Below are 20,679 nucleotides of genomic sequence, written 5' to 3' on the forward strand. Positions count from 1 at the left end.
AAGACTGAATAACTCCAGACCCTTAAATAGCTTTGTTGCCCTCCTCTGCACTTGCACCAGCACTTTGATATCTCTCTTGTACTGAGCTGCCAAAAATTGAACACAATATTCAAGGTGTGGCCTCACCAGTGCTGATACAGCATATTATTTGTCAAAACTGTAGTAAAAGAGACACATGAACTGATCCAGTTTATCGATTTACTACACAAACTACTGAAAATTCAGGTCAAAGCAAAATCACCTTTCAGAAACGACTGCCTTAGAGAAAGTGTCTTCTCGTTAAGCTATAATTTGTCTCATCACAGATAGATTTTGAAAGATTTTTCAAGAATCACAAAATATAGTTTGTTTGTTTTTTTTCATAGAATCTAGGAGGAGAAAGTTGTGCTTTAGAAGGGTTATTGAACTGTGCATCAAATCCTATTGCCTGTAAAACAAAAATGAAATATTTATTTTCAGATGATCTTCAGGATAATAATGCCAAAATATTGTGTCACTGAGAATGTGTTTGCATGGGGCTAATCCTGAGGCTTTGCACTGCCTCCCTGTCAACTACTGATTTGGAAGCCTTAAGAGCAAGCAAGGCATTGTCTTGGTCCTTACACTATATCACAAAATCCTGCCCATCCAGCATATGTTGTGTGGAGATGCCTGACATTTGAACAGAAATCACTGCAGTGTGTATTTTCACTGCTTCAGTTTGAGTTCTTTTGTTTGTTTTCCACTACTGTCCCCCTGGAGAGGGACTTCCTACAGGAGGGACTTCCTACAAGATCCTGATGAGGTTTTCTGTATGGTTATCGAAAGGAATATTATGAACATGGGATTAAGTTATCATCTTTTAGAGATCAAGCTTTCACTTCAAGCTTTCCTGTCTCTCCCATTTGATTTTTCATGTTCCTCCATTTGATTTTTCGTGTTCCTTGATCCCAGAATTGCAAGAAGCTGTTTACTATAAAGCCATTTAAAACCTCACAGTGGAGAGCTAGGCACTGGTGCTCAGTGCTGAAAGGGTTAGCCTAAGAAAAAAAACAAGGCTGAATAAAATATACTTCTCATGATGCTCATCCAAATGATACTTAATTAGTCCTCATTTGGGGGAACTGAGAAGCTACAAACTAGAATAATCAGTGTTTTTATGGATGGTAGTATCAAATGAACATTTGGAAGATGACAAATAATATTTGGGGTTTGGGGGCTTTTTTCTTCCAACTTGCACCATCCTTAGCTTGCAGGAGAGTGGAAACAGAAGCTCAGAAAACAATTTTAAGTGACTTCTTCATCTCTTTATGTAGCTCCATGTGCTATTCACAGAAGACTTTGTCTAGAGCATTTGGCCTACTTTGAGCCAAAAAGTAATCAGGGTCACCATGATGTTAGAACAGGCTGGCATAGTATTCTGCTTCACCTCAGCAGCTCAGGGGAAAGAACCCCTCAATAAATGATAAATCATACAAATACTGTAAATTGTATAAATTTAGCTCCCATTTCTGCAGGAAGGAACTGGGTATTTATGCAGCTATTTATGCAGCTGCAGCTGTTATGCACATTTGTTTGGTTCTTACACACATACCATTATGGGAGAAAAAGTCTTACACTAGAACTGGTAAGTCCATTTCAGCTCCCACTTCGGTAATTAGCATTTGATGAGGCTACTTGATCTTGCGTGTGGCACTTTGCATCAATATTTGGTGACACTACCATGAATTAAGTGATAATACATTATTTCTAGGAACATTAAGGCCTAGAGTGATTGCCACAGGCATTGTTTTATGGAGTCAGCGACTTAGAGAAATGAGTCACAGGAACCTTAAAGACCATTAGGCTGTTCTTTGTGGTATTTCTAGAGGATGGTATGCCAGCTGATGTGAGTTGAGCAGTTGAGTGCTTTTCTCGTATTTTAAAGCTATATTAAAGAGAAATTTAAAGTAAGCTGTAAATATGCATTCAAGACATTAAAAGATTTTTTTTTCCCCCATGAATTAATGAATGTGGTAAGTGCCCTGTGGTGAGACAGTGCTGGATTTGCTTTGAAGTCAAAGTAGAGATTTCTGGTTGGTTATTTTCTAGATGGTAAGAATTCGTCTGATAGCACCAGCAATTATTTTTCTGTGAAGGCTGTTGCAACCTGCAATATCATTGTGCTCTGTTCCCACTTTTATCACTGTCTTCATGGCTTCTATTCCACTCCAAGACCAAGACTGATAGATAGTAAGCTGAAGATGAGCCAGCAGTGTGCCCAGGTGGCCAAGAGAGCCAATGGCATCTTGGCCTGCATCAGGAACAGTGTGGCCAGTAGGTCAAGGGAGGTTATTCTTCCCCTGTACTCAGCACTGGTCAGGCCACACCTTGAGTACTGTGTCCAGTTCTGGGCCCCTCAATTCAAGAGAGATGTTGAGGTGCTGGAACATGTCCAGAGAAGGGCAACAAAGCTGGTGAGGGGCCTGGAGCACAAATCCTATGAGGAGAGGTTGAGGGAGCTGGGGTTGTTTAGCCTGGAGAAGAGGAGGCTCAGGGGTGATCTTATTACTGTCTACAACTACCTGAAAGGGCATTGTAGCCAGGTGGGGGGTGGCCTCTTCTCCCAGGTAACCAGCAATAGAACAAGGGGACACAGTCTCAAGTTGTGCCAGGGTAGGTGTAGGCTGCATATTAGGAAGAAGTTCTTCACAGAGAGAGTGATTTCCCATTGGAATGGGCTGCCCAGGGAGGTGGTGGAGGCACCGTCCCTGGGGGTCTTCAAGAAAAGCCTGGATGAGGCACTTAGTGCCATGGTCTAGTTGATTGGATAGGGCAGGGTGATAGGTTGGAGTGGATGATCTTGGAGGTCTCTTCCAACCTGGTTGATTCTATGATTCTATGATTCTAAGACTCATGCTTTTGCAAATTGCTTCATTAATCCCCACAGGTATCAAGTCTTTTCAAGTTAAATCACAAATGTGGCCTGAAAGTACTTGTGAAAATCTAAAGTAAATCTATAAGTGAAAGAAAAGGATAGTTTATGCTGGAAGTCCAGACTGCTCTTGTGCTTTCATAGAAGTGCAGATGGGAAGAGAGATAGGAATGAACTTGAGATGAAGTTTCAGCCCAAATGAATGGTTATTGCCTTTAATATCCTGGTCTCCATGGGCTTATCAGTAACGTTTTGCCAGACTGGTTGCTTATAAATATATGCCAGAGCTTAGACGAGAGGCATCAACAGCTCAGCAGGGTAGTATTTACCCAGGAGTATGTGCTATAAACTGTAATAGAAATGTATCATTCTGTATACATTAAAGTGCAATTTGTTTTGATTCTCCTGTACTTGTCTTGCAAATAATACCTATCAGATAGAGAGGGAATGAGATCCATCTGAACTTAGACACACAGAGGTGACTTCTGAGGAAGTTAGACTGTCCTCCTCAGGAAAAGACTGACCCTCAAGCTGGATAGTCGTCTACAGTGTTCATTTTTGGCAGCTAGCTTTGGCTCTCTTCACTTTGCATATCACCTGATCGGTGCCTGGTACCTCTGACTTCCCAAAGCGTCTGACAGTGGTGATGGAGATGCTGTGCGGGAGCTGAGAGCAGAGACGCTGTGCTCTGCTGCTGTTTTGTTTGAGAGGACTATACAGCCGCTAGGATGAGACCAGGTTTAGCCAAGCCCCAAGATGCCTTTATGTCTTTCCTCATTCTTGGCCTTTGTGTAAAGTCTCCTTGTAATAGCCAACACAGAGACTGGGAGGAAAAGTCAGGCAACTTTTAAGGAGGCCTCAAGTTTTGAGTTTCCTGTTAAGTGTTGGGAGTGGGTAATTGTGTTTCAGTGGTCATAAGGAGGCTGTTGTGTTTACAGAAAGACAGCAAGAAGTCCTTTTACACTGCTATCCAGACCACTGGTACATAGCCACCTACTCCACCAGAGTAGCTGGTGCTACAAACAGCACAGTGTGAGCTGGGAGTGAGATATCTGTCATGCAGCATTGCTGTGCCTGACTATGTGCAAGTCTGGGAGTTTTACTCAAGATTTAGCCTCTTGCAGTACAGGTGACATTGCTGTGCTACTGATGGGCACAAAAAAGAAGAAATTAGACAGAAATACCCAGAGGTGGTCTTCAGTGTACTTGGATACCCAGTGTTGGCCTTCAGCGTACCTTCATGCAGCCGTTTTTCCCCACTGACTGGCAGCTGGGGTTTGTTGTCTTTTGGAAGAGAAGAGCTGTTGCTGTTGAGCTGAAAATATCAGCAGCAGTAAGAGATACTTGGAGGATGCTAGATTGGAGTGGCAGCATGAGGAAGTAGAAAGTGGCTGCTTAGTGGCCTAAGTGAGTGATTTGAGAGTTGGCAGTGTCTAGTTCAGAAAGCTGCACTCCACCATTAGAGTAAATGGCCTCCTAATCAGGAGGTGTGCTACAGTGTGATTACCCAGCAGGTCATGTCTGGAAACTCAATGGACAAATGTTTAAAGTCATTAGAGGCTTGTAAGGATAGAGGGGCACCAAATGGCATTTTCAGGAGTGTCTCTTATTACTTAGATTGCAATAAAATTCATGGGAATAAGACAGTGAAGTGTTTCTTAATGCCTCCCTGAGAAAATGCTGTGAGGTGCCTATTTTTATCAATAGGTGCCCATGTGCCTTTTAAAAACCTGTCTGTCAGTAGTGTACCCTCCTGGGTAAGGCTTAGCAACAGTGAGTAGCAGAGATAGAAGAAGGATTAAGATGTAAATGCTGCACTGTTTGAGCCTTCCTTGTGTAATTCTTGTGCATGGCTGTATTTGTGTGCCTGGTGCCACAGGAAGGTGGATCACACAGGGACATGCTATCAGAAAGGAAGGAACTGGCACTCAGACGTCCCAAAAGGTATCAAAGCAGTGAACAAAAAAATCAGAGCATTGTCTTGAATTCCCATAACCCTGAACAGATGAAGAGAAAAGGAGAGCATGTTTTGTACATTGTTCCTTAGATCACAATAGCGACAGTGCAACCTGTCTCCAAAGCTAAATAAAGAAGGAAAACAAACTAAGCTCTGCTACCAGCTGTGATGGAGCAGGGCCAGGTGGGTTATTACTGTTAACAGTAGCTAAGAAGACACACATCAAATGGTAAGACTGAAAATTGTGAAGTAAACTTCCAACAAAGTTAATCAAAAGCATTAAGAAATAGGAGCTTATTCTTTCACTTATTGCAAGTAGTATCTTGTAAAACAACTTAGCACTATTCTGTTGTTTCATATGAACTAGTTAGTGATACAAAGGAGAGAGAATAGGACCTTGAAAGAAGAGGCCCTGGGCAGCCTCTTCCAGTGTTCTCTCACCCTCACAATGAAAAAAATTTTCCTTGTGTTTACCTGGAACTTGCTATGCCTCAACTTCCACTCATTGCTCCTTGTACTGTCGTTGGGCATCACCAAGAAGAGCCTGGCTCCATCCTCCTGGCACTCTCCCTGTACATATGTATAAACATTAATGAGTTCATCCTTTAGTCTCCTTTCCAAGTTAAAAAGCCTCATAAGGAAGGTGTTCCACTCCCTTAATAATTTCCTGGCTCTGTGTTGGACTTTTTCAAGCAGTTCTCTGTCCTTCTTGAACTGAGGGGCCCGGAACTGGACACAGTATTCCAGATGCAGCCTCACCAGGGCAGAGTAAAGGGGGAGGAGAACCTCCCTCGACTTACTAGCCACAGCCCTTCTAATACATCCCAGAATGGTATTGTCCTTCTTGGCCACAAGAGCACATTGCTGAATGGTTCAAGGCTGCACCAGAGAAGGTTCAGACAGTACATAAGAAAGCATTTCTTTACTGAGAAGGTGGTGAAACCCTGGAACAGACTTCCTAGTGAGGTGCTCAATGCCCCAGGCTTGTCAGTGTTGAAGAAACATTTGGACAATGCCTTTAACAACATACTTTAAAATTTGGTCAGCTCTGAAGCGGTCAGGCAGTTGGACTAAATGATGGTTTTAGGTCCCTTACAACTGAAATAGTCCGTTCCATTTTATTTCTGTTCTGCACTGCTGTGATCTTCTCTGTCTCTGCCTTTCTCATTTGCACCCTGAGGCCGTTCACACAGCTCCATTTTTCATGACGTAAAAACAAATCTTTTATCCTACCAAGACAGGGTGGGGACCAATCTCTTGGAGGCAATTTCTTTAGCTCAGAGCAGGCATACACTGGTGGCACAATATAAAGAAGTTTGGACCAGCCCTATTTCACATCTCTTGGGTAAGGCAGCTATCCCTAACTCCATTCATCAACTCAGATAACAAATGAGGAATCATTCTCCAGCTATCCCTACATTTTTTTGAGTGGGTTAGATTTTTCTCTGTAAGTTAATATTATCTCACAGATGTGACAGGCAGGATAAGTAAAGCCTTAGTCACAGAGCTGGAAAGAATGCTTACTTCTACACATAAAACTAAGAGCTGCCTGGATCCTTCCTTGTTTGAGCAAGCAGCCAAAAAAGTGAGGAAATATAATGAGAGAAAGGAGATCTGTTTTTCACTACAGCTTCATGTTTGAGCATAGATGGTGAGAAAGAAGACAGCTTGCTGCTTGTTGCCAAAAGCTATGGAATCACGGAGCAGTGTTTTCATGTTTTGCTGCATGATTTCTTAATTATCCTGTGTTAATATACAGCAAAGCAATATAGCTTAGAAATGCACTAGCGAGTCATGGCACTCTAATAATTATATGGGCTTCTTTGGAATGAGGTGTCTTTGGAATCCATTCATTAAGTAGTAATGTGTGATTGGTTTAATTCAGTATCTTGGTTTAATTCACTGTTATTTGTAAGTGCAAAAAATGTCCTAATGTTTCTGTTCCTAAAATAAGTCAATATTTACTGTTTGTTAGCATTTAGAAAGGGAAAACCTGGAGTGGAGGTTTGTGAACTGTTCAGAGTCTTTGTTGGATATTACAGGCTCTGCCTGAACCTGGCTTTGTGCATAACCTTTAGATCTTACTCTGTAGAGCCATTCTGTGTGTGGATGTGCATGTGGCGTTTGCTTGGGCTTACTAAAAATACTTCTGCTCATGCAAACTGTTACAAGTCCTGCCAGCCCAGTTCTACTCTCTCTTTGCAGCAAAGATCTGCTGCTGCAGGCCTTGGCATTACTTCAGGAGAAGTCTCCAGTCAGGATTAGGTTTTGATATAGATGAATGAGAACTTTGGTGACACAACTCAAAAGAGCCTGTCCTACATACGTTTGCTGAGTATTAAGCTTTGCAAAATGAATGATTGCATTTAGAATTGCCTCTCAAAACTAATAGCTGGAAAAGATCTGCCTAGTTCTCTAAGCAAAAATGAGTATTTATTTGATGTCTTAAAAGCAGATTGAACTCCTACTTTATCCATTCAGAGGTACTCCTGTTTTGTTGTCACATTTTTCATAAGGAGAAGAATATTCCTGATGATAACAGCTCAATTCAAGAGAGATGTTGAGGTACTGGAACGTGTTCAGAGAAGGGCAACGAAGTCGGTGAGAGGCCTGGAACACAAACCCTATGAGGAGAGGCTGAGGGAGATGGGGGTTTTTAGCCTGGAGAAGAGGAGGCTCAGGGGTAACCTCATTGCTGTCTACAACTACATGAAGGGAGGTTGTAGCCAGGTAGGGGTTGGTCTCTTCTCCCAGGCAACCAGCAACAGAACAAGGGGACACAGTCTTAAGTTGTGCCAGGGGAGGTCTAGGCTGGATGTTAGGAGGAAGTTCTTGCCAGAGAGAGTGATTGGCATTGGAATGGGCTGCCCAGGGAGGGGGTGGAGTCACTGTCCCTGGAGGTGTTCAAGAAAAGCCTGGATGAGGCACTTAGTGCCATGGTCTGGTTGACTGGCTAGGGCTGGGTGCTAGGTTGGACTGGATGATCTTAGAGGTCTCTTCCAACCTGGTTGATTCTATGATTCTACAATTCATAGAAATGGGATTGTGTTTTGGACATTCAATATATCTTCTCCATAGATCCGTAACCATGAAACTGAAGGAGTACAAATATGAAAAGCTTCGGAGGGGAAAAGCTTACTTTTATCAAAGGTACTATTGCAGAGATGTACATGTGGAGCTAATTTTACTAAGCAGTTGCCTAGTTCTGTTATTCTAAAACTTTTAAGATCTGCACACAATGTACAGCTAAATGTCTTTGACAGGTAAATGGAAATGCTGCTAATAGCTTTAATATCCTTTGTGTCAGAAATGTATTTTTCAAATGTGTAAGACTAAAAGAATATTTTTAAATGTAATACCATGAGCTTGGAAAGTCTGGGGATTGATAAAACTGAATGATTTTTCCTCTAAGCCTCCCCACCTTGCATTTTAGGAAATTATGAGCTTTGTCTTAATTCCTGTATGTTCTTCTTTGTGTATCTGCAGGATTCTTCTTCAATTGGAACAACCACAGTGGCTGGTCCCAGGACAAGTGCAATAATTGGAGATCAGGGAACACCGCCGAAGGTTCAGCTCCCTCTCAATATGTAAGCAGCTCATCTCAGTCACTGCGCACTCCTCGTTTCCAGTCGTGTGCATGTGTGTGCCTGTGTCTGAAAGCCTGATCTCTGCACTGGGGCACTCTGAGAAGAGAGAGACCACATTTTCATACATGGCCCAGCCTCTGCTGAAGCTGAAAAACGAGTAGAGAAAGACAAGACTTCCCCCTTTCTCTGTGAGCCCTTTTAGACTCCTGCCATAGTTATTACAGCTCTATGAATCACCATAAAGCAAACTGAATGCCTCTCAGCTATGGCCCTTATTTAAAGCTTTTATGAAGGTGCAGTCCCACACAATCAAATACCTGATACCTTCATCATTAACCAGGAAAAAGAATTACCCAGTTGCATTTTAGTGCCATAAACAAAGGCAACAAATGAGCTTCATATCATGGGCATATGGATTTACTGAATAGTGTGGAGAATAACAGAATGTTATTCTGGCTGGTTTATCTGGTACCTGTCTAGTTAAACTACTGAAGCCATTCTTCTCATCACATATACCTCATGAAAGCAGTAGAACTATATATAGATGCCCATACATATGCATGCCAGTATTTTATAGTTCTATAATGTGGCTAAAAGAAGGTCTGAATTTAGAAATAAAATCCTAAAGTAACATAGCAAATCTGCTTTAAGGGGAGTTGGAATAGAACCAAAACAAATTTGTTCTTGGCTACTAAGATGAGATCTTCATGCCTGAGGGGTACCACACATCACTTACTGTGTGGCAGAGAGGTCTCATCATCACCTGTGGTCACCTTGTGCAGCTTGTGTGGCACATAGTGGGGCACAAATTTACCTCAAACGTTGCTCAGACTAGGAAGCAGTAACTGGCAGCATTTCCAGTATTTAGCTGCTGAATCAGGACAATTGCCAGCTCTCTGGCAATGCCCCTGCCTCCATGGCTCAGTAAGCCTCCCATTCTCCCTCCCATGCTTCTCCTGTCATCTCCCTTGTGAAGCAGCCTCATACTCCAGTCTGTCATTTTGCATGTCTGAGCCAAGTTCCAATCAAAAAGAAAGTGTAATCTGAAAGCTGTAGGAGAAGTGAGGATGTACCACCCTAAGCAGAGCCCTGGGGCTTCTGAGTTATAAGTAGAGTCGCAAAGCAGTTCCCCAAGGCCAAGAACATGAGCTGTTTTCTCTCTTTGGCTTTTTTTTTTTTAGGGAACTTACAGTAAACATTTTGGCTTCTTTTAGGTCTTGCTCCCTTGCCCTTAGCCTCAATATTTCACATAGCCCAGAATAACTTGCTGTTATATTTTGCAAGATTTCAGATTGTTGTTTTAACACTTTATTCTCGGTTGTAGAGAGTTTACTGGTGAAGTTTCACACTTAAAATGAAGAGAACAGTGAAATGTCTAAAGGCTTTGGCTTAAGACAAAATCAACCTCAGCAAATGGGATCACTAGGCCTGATTCTGTGCCAGAGGAGAAGCCCAGAAACACTTTCTGGGGAGGGAAGCTGTCAACATTTAATTTATTTTCAGGCATTCATGCAAGTAAGCATCCTGCCAGCTCTCCCTCAGCCCCCTCTCTCAGCACACAGGCAGTGCTTTTGTCCCTATGGGGCAGGTGGACAGGCAGTGTACCCAGACTGAGCCTGTTGCTGTGCTTGAAGAAGCCCCTGTCTCTTTGCAGATTAATGAAATAAACACCCAGAGATTAAGCACCCTTAGGGGCCCACATAAGTGGTGGGATCACAGTGTGGTTATCACATGCAAGTTTTCATCAGTTGAGCCATACAGAGATTGGTCAGTTTTGGCATGGAGTCCAGGCTGGCCTGTTGTACATCTTTTAATCACTGCAAGGATTCTGGTATGCTCTCCAGGGAATATTTAGGTTTATCGTAATGTTGGATATTCAGTCTTACTGGAGGCTCAGTCAAGGGAATTTGCAGAGATGAGCAGAAAGAAGCTAGGACAGATGGAGATCGCTGCAAGGGAAAGCAGCCTATGACTGCTTAGGACTATTTTCTTTGCACCTTCTTTCAGCATCTCAACCTGTAAATTACATTATTACATGCAGTCCCTTGGGGAAAGGGCTAAGGGAGTCTATCTAAAAGGCTCAGTCCTTGACCTTCCACTTTACCCATAGTTCTGAACATGAGCCCTGTCTAAACAGCAGCTTAAAAAGGGCTGCCCCTGAAAGCCACACTTTCTGCTCCCTTGAGTGAGTGCAGTCTGGCACTTTACGTCCTAGCAGAGTGCGGTGCTGAAGGATTAGCACTGAAGCATGCAACCTTGTTTCATCTGAAGGTGATGCATTTTAATGTTCTTCAGTTCATGTGTAGCTGCATGTTTTTCATCAGGTGAACATCTACAGGCTTGTTTAGACCCACCTGATTATACACACTAAGCAAAGGATGCACAGGATGGATTCTCCCATCTGTTGACTAATGAAATACAGTTTCTGATTAGATCTTTGTACCCCCATGCATGTGGTAAACAGAGCCAGGCACATCAGCCTAAGTATGCCCCAAGGAGCTGTTACCAAATATTTCACATTCTACTCATTACTGCTGTTTATTTATTGCCTTCAGAATAAAAATAAAGAAATCTACTGGTACTATAAAGGAGTAGAATCAGGAAAACTAACAGGATTTATTCCTCAATTATATTTCCTGGAAGGCATAAGTAAAAAGCCATGTATCATTTTTATTGGCTGCAAGTCTACAGTTACAGTGGTTATAGTTTCCCTTATTTGTCTGGTTCACTGCTGTTAGGTGGGCAGCAAGCCTCTTCTCACCCACCCCTGAGCCTAAGAGCATTCTACTGCACTTTGTAGTGTGAATGCACTTTCTGTAAGTGTTTCCCTGTTTGCCCTAATCTCTCTGCACTGCCTGTAAAGCACAGAGAAGACTGGGTGAGGCACTTAGTGCCATGGTCTAGTTGACTGCATAGGGCTGGGTGCTAGGTTGGACTGGATGATCTTGGAGGTCTCTTCCAACCTGGTTGATTCTATATGTACACACACAAATTAAAAAAAAAAAAGAAAAAAAAAGAAAAAGCCACCAAATGAAGAAGGCACAACTTTGATCAAGACCTACCAGAAATCTCTTTTTTGCATTTGTACAAAGGTGATGGTACCAAAAAACCAATTGATATTTACAAAGAAACTGTTATTCTCTGTGGGTGTATTCTTACTATCCTATCCCAGCTTTCCCTTATTTCCCAAAGTGCAAGCAATCATTCTTAATCTTCAACAAAGATCTCTCCAAACAGAAAGAATGTCTTGAGGGACTTTAAGTTGTAGTCGTTTCACAACATTAGACACATCCCTGAAGTAGTAACGGAAGAACAAAAGAGAGATAAAAAGAAAGATTGTAAACAAAGGGAATAAATAAAGGCTGGGATTAAATAAATAAAAAGTTCTATATATTTGGTCCTCTGTTAAAGATTTATTAGAATACTTGTATGCTAAATGTTCAAAGCCAGATTCTGCTGCTTCACTTAATTAAAAATCCCCTTGCAGAATCTGGCCCTCTGTCACTTTTTAGTTTACCCACATAAGGCAAGATTTACCATACCAGATCAGAACAGTTTGGTGTGTTGTTTCTAAAACTGGCCAGCGTAAGTGCCATTGAGGAAGCTGCAAGAGGAACTCCCTTCAGTGTTTTTGAAGTAGCCTACTCATACAAGAAGTTTCTTCTGAAATTCCAGAGCAGCGTGGCTCATATGCACCCTGAAGCGTATTAATTTGTACCTCATCTACATGTTAAGCTTTGCAAAACCTTTCTACTCAAGTCCTGATCACTCTGTCTGCCTCTGTAATTACCTTGTCCTTCCAAAACTGCTGCTAATTCCTTAACTTCACTGCTGCCTCGTAGTGGTGTTTCAGTTTGGTTGTGTCCTGAGTGAGAAGTATATCCTATAGATTTCCAAATTACCCCCTCCCTTTAATCTCAGTAGTTATTCCCTTGTTGTCTTAGCATCCAGCTGATCTTGTCTCTGCTGTTCCTTATTTGGTGTGCTGTGATGGTGTCCTGTTTTAACCACCCTTTCTGAGAAGGGTTTCTGCTCACGTTCTCCTTTGCAATTCTGGAGTACAAGCTAGACAGGTGGTAGTTGGTGTCAGCTGTGTGCTTTCTTCTTCTGTGACCTCTCCCTGCAGCTACCTAGCCCTGTATGCCTACAAGCCTCAGAAGAACGATGAGTTGGAGCTGCGCAAAGGCGAGATGTACCGGGTGACTGAGAAGTGCCAGGACGGCTGGTTCAAGGGGACATCTCTGAGGAGTGGCATGTCTGGTGTCTTTCCAGGAAACTATGTGACACCTGTTTCAAGGTGAGGACCACTGGCCAAGGTGCTTGATCTGGGGCTGAGAGGGGTTCTGTGTCTGGAGGATGCTGAAAATAGCACAGCTCTGCACTTGCATCACATTTCTCTTCCAGAAATTTTCAGGTGGCATTGCACACTTGGCTAGCAGAACTTGCTGATTGTAGCATTGGGACTATCCATGTTCTCTAAAGACTTCACTAGTTGCATTAGATGATATTTACAAGCTCTGACTTTACAAATTCTGATGTGCCCAGTTTTTATTATTGTAAAGAATCTGTTAGCAAATGACCTTTTCATTGTTATCAAATTACTGGTGTGTATAGGAGATAAACAAAGTAAGGCCTGCTTGTGTCTTACTTTTCAGTAGCTCTTCATGCAGATTTTACTTTCCTTAAGTGAAAGATCTCGCATTGTTTGGGTCTGGAATAATGTTGAACTGTTAAAATTCAGAAGTGGAAGGGGATCTCAGTAAAGTGTGTGAAGTTCTATTTCAGCTGCAGGAGATGAGAAAAGGGGAAAAGAACATGTCTGGGGAGGAATGACATTCATCAGAATTCAGTGCTGAACAATGCCACATTAAAGGTTGTGTCTGACCTAAAGCCCACTCTGAAATATTCTGCATGCTGGGAACAAAGTTCATTGGTGTGTCATGGGCTGTTTTGCCCCCATGTTCCTTACTTTTAAATGTTGCCATGTTTATGCCTATGTGTCCCTTAAAGCAACCATAGGTTTGCAAACCAAACTCACTTCTCAAATGCTCTCAGTCTCTCCTCCCACATGCACATGATCTCCACCATCTTTCATTCCTCACCAGAGAAAGACACCTCACAACTCAGACAGTGTTGGTGTTGACAAATTGATCCAGTTTTGTTCCATCTTCAATTTATGTTTTGTAATGCGTGGACTGAGCAAGATCAAAAGTTAAGAGTAAATTAAAAGATACTAACTAAGCCTGATAACAGTTCTAGTACTGCATTTTGGGTAAAAACAACAATCAAGCAACACCACAATAACAGTAACAACAAAAAAAAAACACCAAAACAAAAAACCCAACAAATTAAGAACTCATATCATTAATTCATTAGTTTTTCACTGTTCATCAACCTAAATGTATTTACCTCATTTTATGGAGCCCCTTGGCTGCCTTTACTCCTTGCCTCTTCAGCTCTTAATTAGTCAAGAAGTTTGTGGTGAAGAATTGTTGATGTGAATCAGCATGACTTTATTAAATGCAGCATGTCACAGCTAGAACAAGACAGAGAGAAGTGCTAAAGGGCAAAAGTGCTTTCCACAAAACCCAAAAGCAGCTTTATGATTATATTTATGACCCTGTGAGCTAATTAAGCTCCTGTGTAAATCACCTTCCATGTGAAAAAAATGATAGCAACAAAATCTTCTATTTGCTACACTTTGAACATATTTTGTTCCAGCTTTGACAACAAAGCAAAAGATTAGATTCATAAATTTTCTTCTGATGCTTGCTACAAAACCCAAGAAAAAGGCCTTGCTGATGAATTTAATTGCACTGAACTAGATTTATAAGCTGCCAAAGCACATGTATGAGCAGGGTATGGTGGAAAAAAGACCCTTTAGATGGACAGACAGGCACGGCACAACAGCAAGAACTACCACATCCAATGTGTGTCCAGCTCTGTGGGAGTCACAGGTAGTTTCTGTACCTGTCAGTGTGCTTATTTGAATGAACACAGCAATCTCTTAGGTGAGCTTTTCTGGCAAACTCAGTCTAGTGCAGATGGCCAAGCCAGCTCCAGCTGAACCTTGGTGCTACCCTGCCAGCACTTCACAGCAGATGACAGACAATCAAGATTGCCATCTGGTGGGATTCCCAGCTTTTCCCCACCTGGTGGCTAATATAAAAAAATAAATTGAAATTAAAAAAAAAAAAGCCATAAAACCCCAAACCAGAGTCGTTTATCAAAATGTAAACCAGGCATACCTTGCACCATGAGATGAGGCAACTTAGAGACAGCATAGACCTGGTTCTGCTCCTGTGATTTTGAGGGGAGAGGGGATTGGACTGAAGGGGTGTCTATCTTTTTGTATTTTTGTATTGTATCTTCAAAGCTGTGTTTTGATCTCTTTCTATCAGAATTTCACTCTTTTAGCTCTTCCTATTTCCATTCTTCTGTCTTTCTTGTACTCTTAGACTGGATTGTTCAGCATAAACTTTTTCTGCTTTTCTCCACTCCATTATCCCGCAAAAGAGTTCTGGAGTCTCATAAATTCACCCAGCCCTGCTCCTCATGGTTTGGTCTTGTACTCTTTCTATTATCCTCTCTCTGCTTGCTAACCTTCTACATTGTCTCATTTCCATCTTCTCCACTACACGTCTTTCTGCACTTTTTTTCTTGGTGGAGGATCTTGTCACACGGAACAGCCTGGAAGAAGAGAATAGCACAGAATTATCCCTCTCTTTTATGACATCTGCTGCTAGTGGAAGGAGTAATGAACCTGAGTAAGAAACCCAGAGAGCTGCTGAGCAGCAGCTGAGTTTTTCCACTGGTGTCCTTCTGTCCTCCCCAGTGTCCTGCTGTCCTGGTCAGAATGTTTCAAGCTTGGTGGTAAGAGGACCAGGATCTGCTTTAGGCTGAACTCCCTGCATTGGAAAAAGAGCTTTGTTCCCTCCCTCTGAGCTCTACCCAGGCAATTTTTATGAAATACAAACTGTACATACAGTTCAAGTGAGCAGTGAAAGAGGGGTCAATTATTGTCTAAATTATCTTTTCAGCAAGGTCAGCAGCGTTCCCTTCCCTTTTGCATTTTTTAGCAAGTCTGAGCTAGGGCTGGTTACATTGGTAGGATAAGTGCTCAGCAATGCCAAAGCCTGACAACTCTGCTGCTTTCCAGTCCCCTTCAACTGATATGGTGTTATCCATCTCTTTTTCTCCCTGTGGGGCTGTATGCAAGTTTAGTCATAAGAAAAGATCTGTTTTAATTATCACTCCATTAGTGCTTGTAAAATAGCCTCTTTCTCACAAAATGGCATTTGGGAGATATCCATTACTTCTGAATTTAGACTTGTGGTTTTACTAGAAACTATTCAGGCAGAAATGTAGCTTAAGGAAAAAAGTGGTGAGACAAAGCATCTTTTCCATTTTTACCCTGCACTTCTTCCCACATAGGATAAAGGGATGAAAAATGTCTTCCAGCATCTTAAAACTATGTCCTATAAAAATAAATTTGTATCTCAGTTGAACACCTGAGAGTGTATCATGTTGAACCCCCTGAGTAACTGGAGGTGCTTATCAGTGTTGTGGCTGGATATCAGGATCTCTGCAGCATGCTTACATTGTGCCTTGTCTCTGTGCAGGGTGCCAGTGGGTGCTGGGCAGCCCAGGAACAGTGGAGCTGGGGGAGTTCCAACAACAAAAGGAGCCCCGGGAACCATCCACCCCATTGGGACAGGTCACACCAACACTGCCACGGCTGTCAGACCAGTTGTTCCTATCACAGCTCCTCAGGCGCATCCCCAGCTACAGGCAGCCTCTCCACAGCTGAATAACTGCTTGAGGTACTCAGCCCAGCAGCCAGCCAGCCAGACCCGCAACGCCATGCAGATGGGTATGTGCACACCCACTGGTGTCTCTTGCCCTGTGTCAGCAGGGTTGATGCCGTGTGGCTCAGGCACCAGCCTCTCGGATCTACCCAGCCCCACAACTTTCTTTCTCACATTAGTCACAGCTCAGTCAATGCAGAACGGAGTATGTTTTATTTGCTTGTAATATTTATGGGCCTCTATTGATCTCTGGGAACGGCGTTGTGTTTATCAGATCGTTCTGTTGCTACAGCTGAAATAGATTATAGTGTTTACAAATATTTATACCATTTATCTGAGTGAAAGCAAGCACCCTGCATACTGAGGAGATTAACAGTTCTGGATCCAGTTGGCTTGCCGACGGGAAAATACTGCCCTTATCACAGGGCAAGTAATACATGACTTAAAATGAAGGAGCATTTCATTGGGCTTCAGGGATAACAAAATATTTATTAGACAGAACGGGACCTGGTGTTAGTGATAAAGCAAAAGATCTGAAAAATACTGCCGTGGTTTTGAAATGAGAATAAGAGCTTCTCACAACAGGAGCCCTCTGCTCTTTCTAGGTTTCTTTTCTGATGTACAGCACAATTTTCTAGAGTACAATTTATTCCCCTTTTCCTGATATTAAACAGCTCTGGCATTGAATAAAGTAAAATCAATCCTGTGGTGGAACTTCACAGCAAAATTTAAAACGTTTTGTTCTCTATATTTGATAGGGATGTGAGCCATTGTATTCACAAAGGCAGACCAGTAAGGACTGTGGCTCCTGGAAACTGAGGTCTTAGGTACTAAACAGAGGAAGTGCATATGAGAAATAACACTACTGTGAAGGTCATGCATTCATACTTTGTGAAACGAGAAGGCATCGTTATGACCATCTAATCTCACCTCCTACACAGTCCAGACCAAAGGGAACAAAACATAATCAAATATATGTGAATCTGAATCTTGAACCGTGCAGTCTCCGCTGCTCATCAGTGGCAGGACTTCACATGACATTCATGTCATACTGGGCAATAATCGACTTATCTTCTTTTTGTCTAGTTCAAAAAGTGATGATTTCCCCTCAAGTCACACCCTTCACACAGACCAGAGGCAGAAATGTTTCCTCTTGGGCAAGGTTCTCAGGAAGTTATTGGGGTTCTTCTGGTGCTTCCAATAGGCAGATGGACTCTCCTGAAACCGAGATGACAGATCATTTTGCCTCACACATTTGGCATGCTCCACAGCTTCCTTCCATGGTGCTGCTGTAATAGACGTCCAGAAACTTCCCTGCTTTAATGGGAGAATCCTCAAGGTCACCCTGACATCTTAAAGTTCCAGGAGTTGGCAGACAGGTTGATCCAGGGACACAGAGCTGCTCCAAAACCTCCTGAGCAGGAAGTTCTCCAGCACCTCCAGAAGGTTCACAAAATTGTTGTTTTAATTAAATAAACCTTTGCCAGGATAAATACAGAAAACATTTTCACGATTATCAGTATTCCATATGGATGTCCTCACCATAATTTCTCCACAATGGATGTGGGCCAGAGCCCCTTAAGAGGTCTCTTTAGTACTGCAGGACAGGGAAATGCACACTGACTTTTGGAAAAGCTTTCCAAGAGAGACAAGCTGGCACAGTATTCAAATCACATTTCTTTTGGCTTGCAGTATACATGAGTAACAAATCAATTTTGGACAAGGCCACTAATGTAGGAATACACCCAAAATGAAATATGAGTGGTGTAGAACAAAAATAGCCTTCAGTGAGCATTGCTAATTAATGGCATGTTTGATGCAGCACAGTCCAGATCCAGAGATCCCAGAGCAAAGGCATATATTGTAACAATAAGCAGATGAAATTACAGAACAAAGTATCAGAGCTATGCTTAGAGCTGTTTTTTTCTCAGGCTATTTATTTTACTGTTTCTCACGTTTTCTATTTCCTTTGTGTCTGAAAACACCAAGTCCTATATGAAAGAAGTAATGTACCTGATATGACTATCAAATCAATCTTTTGCATGCAAGTACCTGCCCAGAAATTCCCTTATTATGCTTTTCCTCTAAATTTAGGAAAGCTGTTGCTCCCTGCAACCAGTAGTTCAAAACTTTGACCTTACAAGCTTAACTGTCCCAGAAAATTAGATTTGTGGCAGTAGTGATTGCTCATCAGCACACAGGTTCCAAATGGGAAAATCAAACGGAGGGAATCACTGCAAGATGACCAGCGGTGGCCTGCCTGGCTCTCTGGAAATTAACTGCACTTTCTGATATAGGTTCTTGATAATCCAGTGAGGGGAAAATGATGACTAATAATAAGAATAGTCTTGAAGGCATCTGTAATAACAACTTTCAGGCCCTCCTTCATGCTACATTGTAAAATCACATCAAGATCCAAACTGGCTAATGACAGCTCAGTTGATCTGTTGAGAGCAACACTAATAAAAGGAAACCTTACAGAGTCAAGGAGTTGCTATGAGGGAAAACAGTGTAAACATTGGAGATGCTAATCTGACTATCATTGGCTCATCATGTTCCTTATCACTTTGGATAACAGGGCATAAGGCTGAAATTCCCTCCTGGCAGGAGTGCTCCATTGTGTAGTGAGTATGATTAATGGCACTCCTCCTTATCATTTCAGTCCCTGGTAATGGGTGCCGTTGTTAACTGCAGAAGGGAAAACAGTGGTTAGAGTTGTTCTAGCATTGTTGTTTAGTTATAGATTCAGTGAACTCCAGCTGTTCCTGCATAGAAATATATCCTTCAGATGAACTTGTAAGAAAATCACATATCAGAGTGGGTCAGAAATTTTCCAGAAAAAAAAAGCTTTCTGTTCAAAGGAAAGCTGATTTGTTGGACTCGGAGCTTATCTGTCAGGAGTGGATGTAGTTTGACCGGACTTCAGCCAGGAAGTCCTTGCTCTGGCTGCAAAGGGAATAGACAGCTGCCCAGACCTGTTTGCTGCTGAGGAAAACAGCACAGTGACTGGATCCTGTTTTCACATCCTAGGTGAATGCCTTGACCAGAATCAAGGCTATTTTGTGGTAGCTGAGTAGGTTGCATTCAGGAAAGTGCTCAAATGTTTGAATTTTTTCACTGAAGCAGAACTAAACAAGGTTATGAAACCTTGGAATCATTTGTGAAATGGGCATTTTCCAGCCAGCCCTACTGCTGAATTAAGTGAATGAGTGTCTGAGCCTGGACTTGGCTTCTGGTCCATACATGCTTGAGAGGGGCTGTATGTAGGTTACAGCTAAGCAATCAACCAGCCTGGAAATCAAAGGCAACATCATTGTGGAAGTGGGCCTGGACCTTTGTCACATTTTCTGTAACAGGAGGCATGCAACAGCTCTTGAAGACCCAGAGAGCAGACCTTGGCAGTGTGTCATGGTCACCATTAAACAGATGAGAGCTAATTCCTGATTCCTAGTGCTTGTAGGCAGGATGTGCTCAGAAGAGACAGTGAGACTAAAAGGCATTGCATAATCCCTTAGGGGCTTTGCTGGCAGAGATAAGGTTGAGCTCAGAAATTCTCTAGTGGATTTCTGTTTAGTTTGTCCTGTGCCGAACACTGATGTGCTGTTGATCATTTCGTTAAGGCCAAAACAAGAGACCTTCCTTTGTAGTTGCCATCTGAGGTTGGCATGGATCAGCTGGCATAGCCCTGTAGGTCCTGTGTCGCATTGCTCCCAAACTTACTAGGTTAGGAAAGACTTCTGGAGGCTTAGAAACCAGCTCAGCCGAAGCAAGATCAGACATTTTAAAACCACGGTAGGTTTGCTGTTTATTTCCGAGCGTGGGCAGGGGCAGTTGAGCTATTGCCCTGTCGCATCAGTAGGGAGGGCCACTTCAGAGACACCTCAGAGACTGCAGACAAGCCTTTTGCAGCCAGGAGGAGGATTCCTAGGATTCATCCCAAACCAGTTACGGGGTGAGATTGCCTGAGAGAGACTTAATCTCTCCGCTGGGCGTGGGAGCAGTGCGCACTGAAGCGTCTGGTCTAGCAGCGCACAGGAGGTTTAACCGCGCTTTGTCCTCCCTCCGCAGCTCACTCCCCGGTGCCAGCCCCGGAGCGTCCCACCGCCACGGTCTCACCCCTGCGGACACCCAGCTCACCCTCCCGCCTGCCAGCAGCAGCCATCCGGCCTCACCCCTCCGTCTCCCCGCAGCACGGCCACCAGCCGCCCGCCCCGGGGGCCAGGCCCCTCATCCCGCTCACCTCCGCTGCCGCCGCCATCACCCCGCCCAATGTCAGCGCAGCCCATCTCAACGGTGAGGTGGTTGGTGGGCCCCTGGGCGGCCCTGTTATCCCTGGTCCTGCCAGCAAGGCCGAGGAGAGGAAGAATGAGAAGGTAAGGGCCGCTTCACCCCCACCATACTGCGTGCTCCTGCCTCCTCTCCTTGCCGTGGTGC

At 43.0% G+C, this 20,679-nt stretch overlaps 1 protein-coding gene across 2 annotated transcripts in view; it reads left to right on the forward strand.

Annotated features, from left to right (window-relative positions):
• The window catches only part of SH3RF3 (SH3 domain containing ring finger 3), a 298,858-nt gene that overhangs the window by 232,725 nt on the left and 45,454 nt on the right, over positions 1 to 20,679 (forward strand). For both annotated transcript variants that reach the window (XM_064143669.1, XM_064143670.1), the window contains exons 5-8: positions 8,337 to 8,437; positions 12,564 to 12,734; positions 16,060 to 16,310; positions 20,314 to 20,618. In XM_064143669.1, coding sequence (XP_063999739.1) covers positions 8,337 to 8,437; positions 12,564 to 12,734; positions 16,060 to 16,310; positions 20,314 to 20,618 — 828 coding nt within the window. The remainder of the gene's footprint in view (positions 1 to 8,336; positions 8,438 to 12,563; positions 12,735 to 16,059; positions 16,311 to 20,313; positions 20,619 to 20,679) is intronic.

This window comes from Pogoniulus pusillus, chromosome 5, assembly GCF_015220805.1.
Source record: "Pogoniulus pusillus isolate bPogPus1 chromosome 5, bPogPus1.pri, whole genome shotgun sequence".
Lineage (NCBI taxonomy): Eukaryota > Metazoa > Chordata > Aves > Piciformes > Lybiidae > Pogoniulus > Pogoniulus pusillus.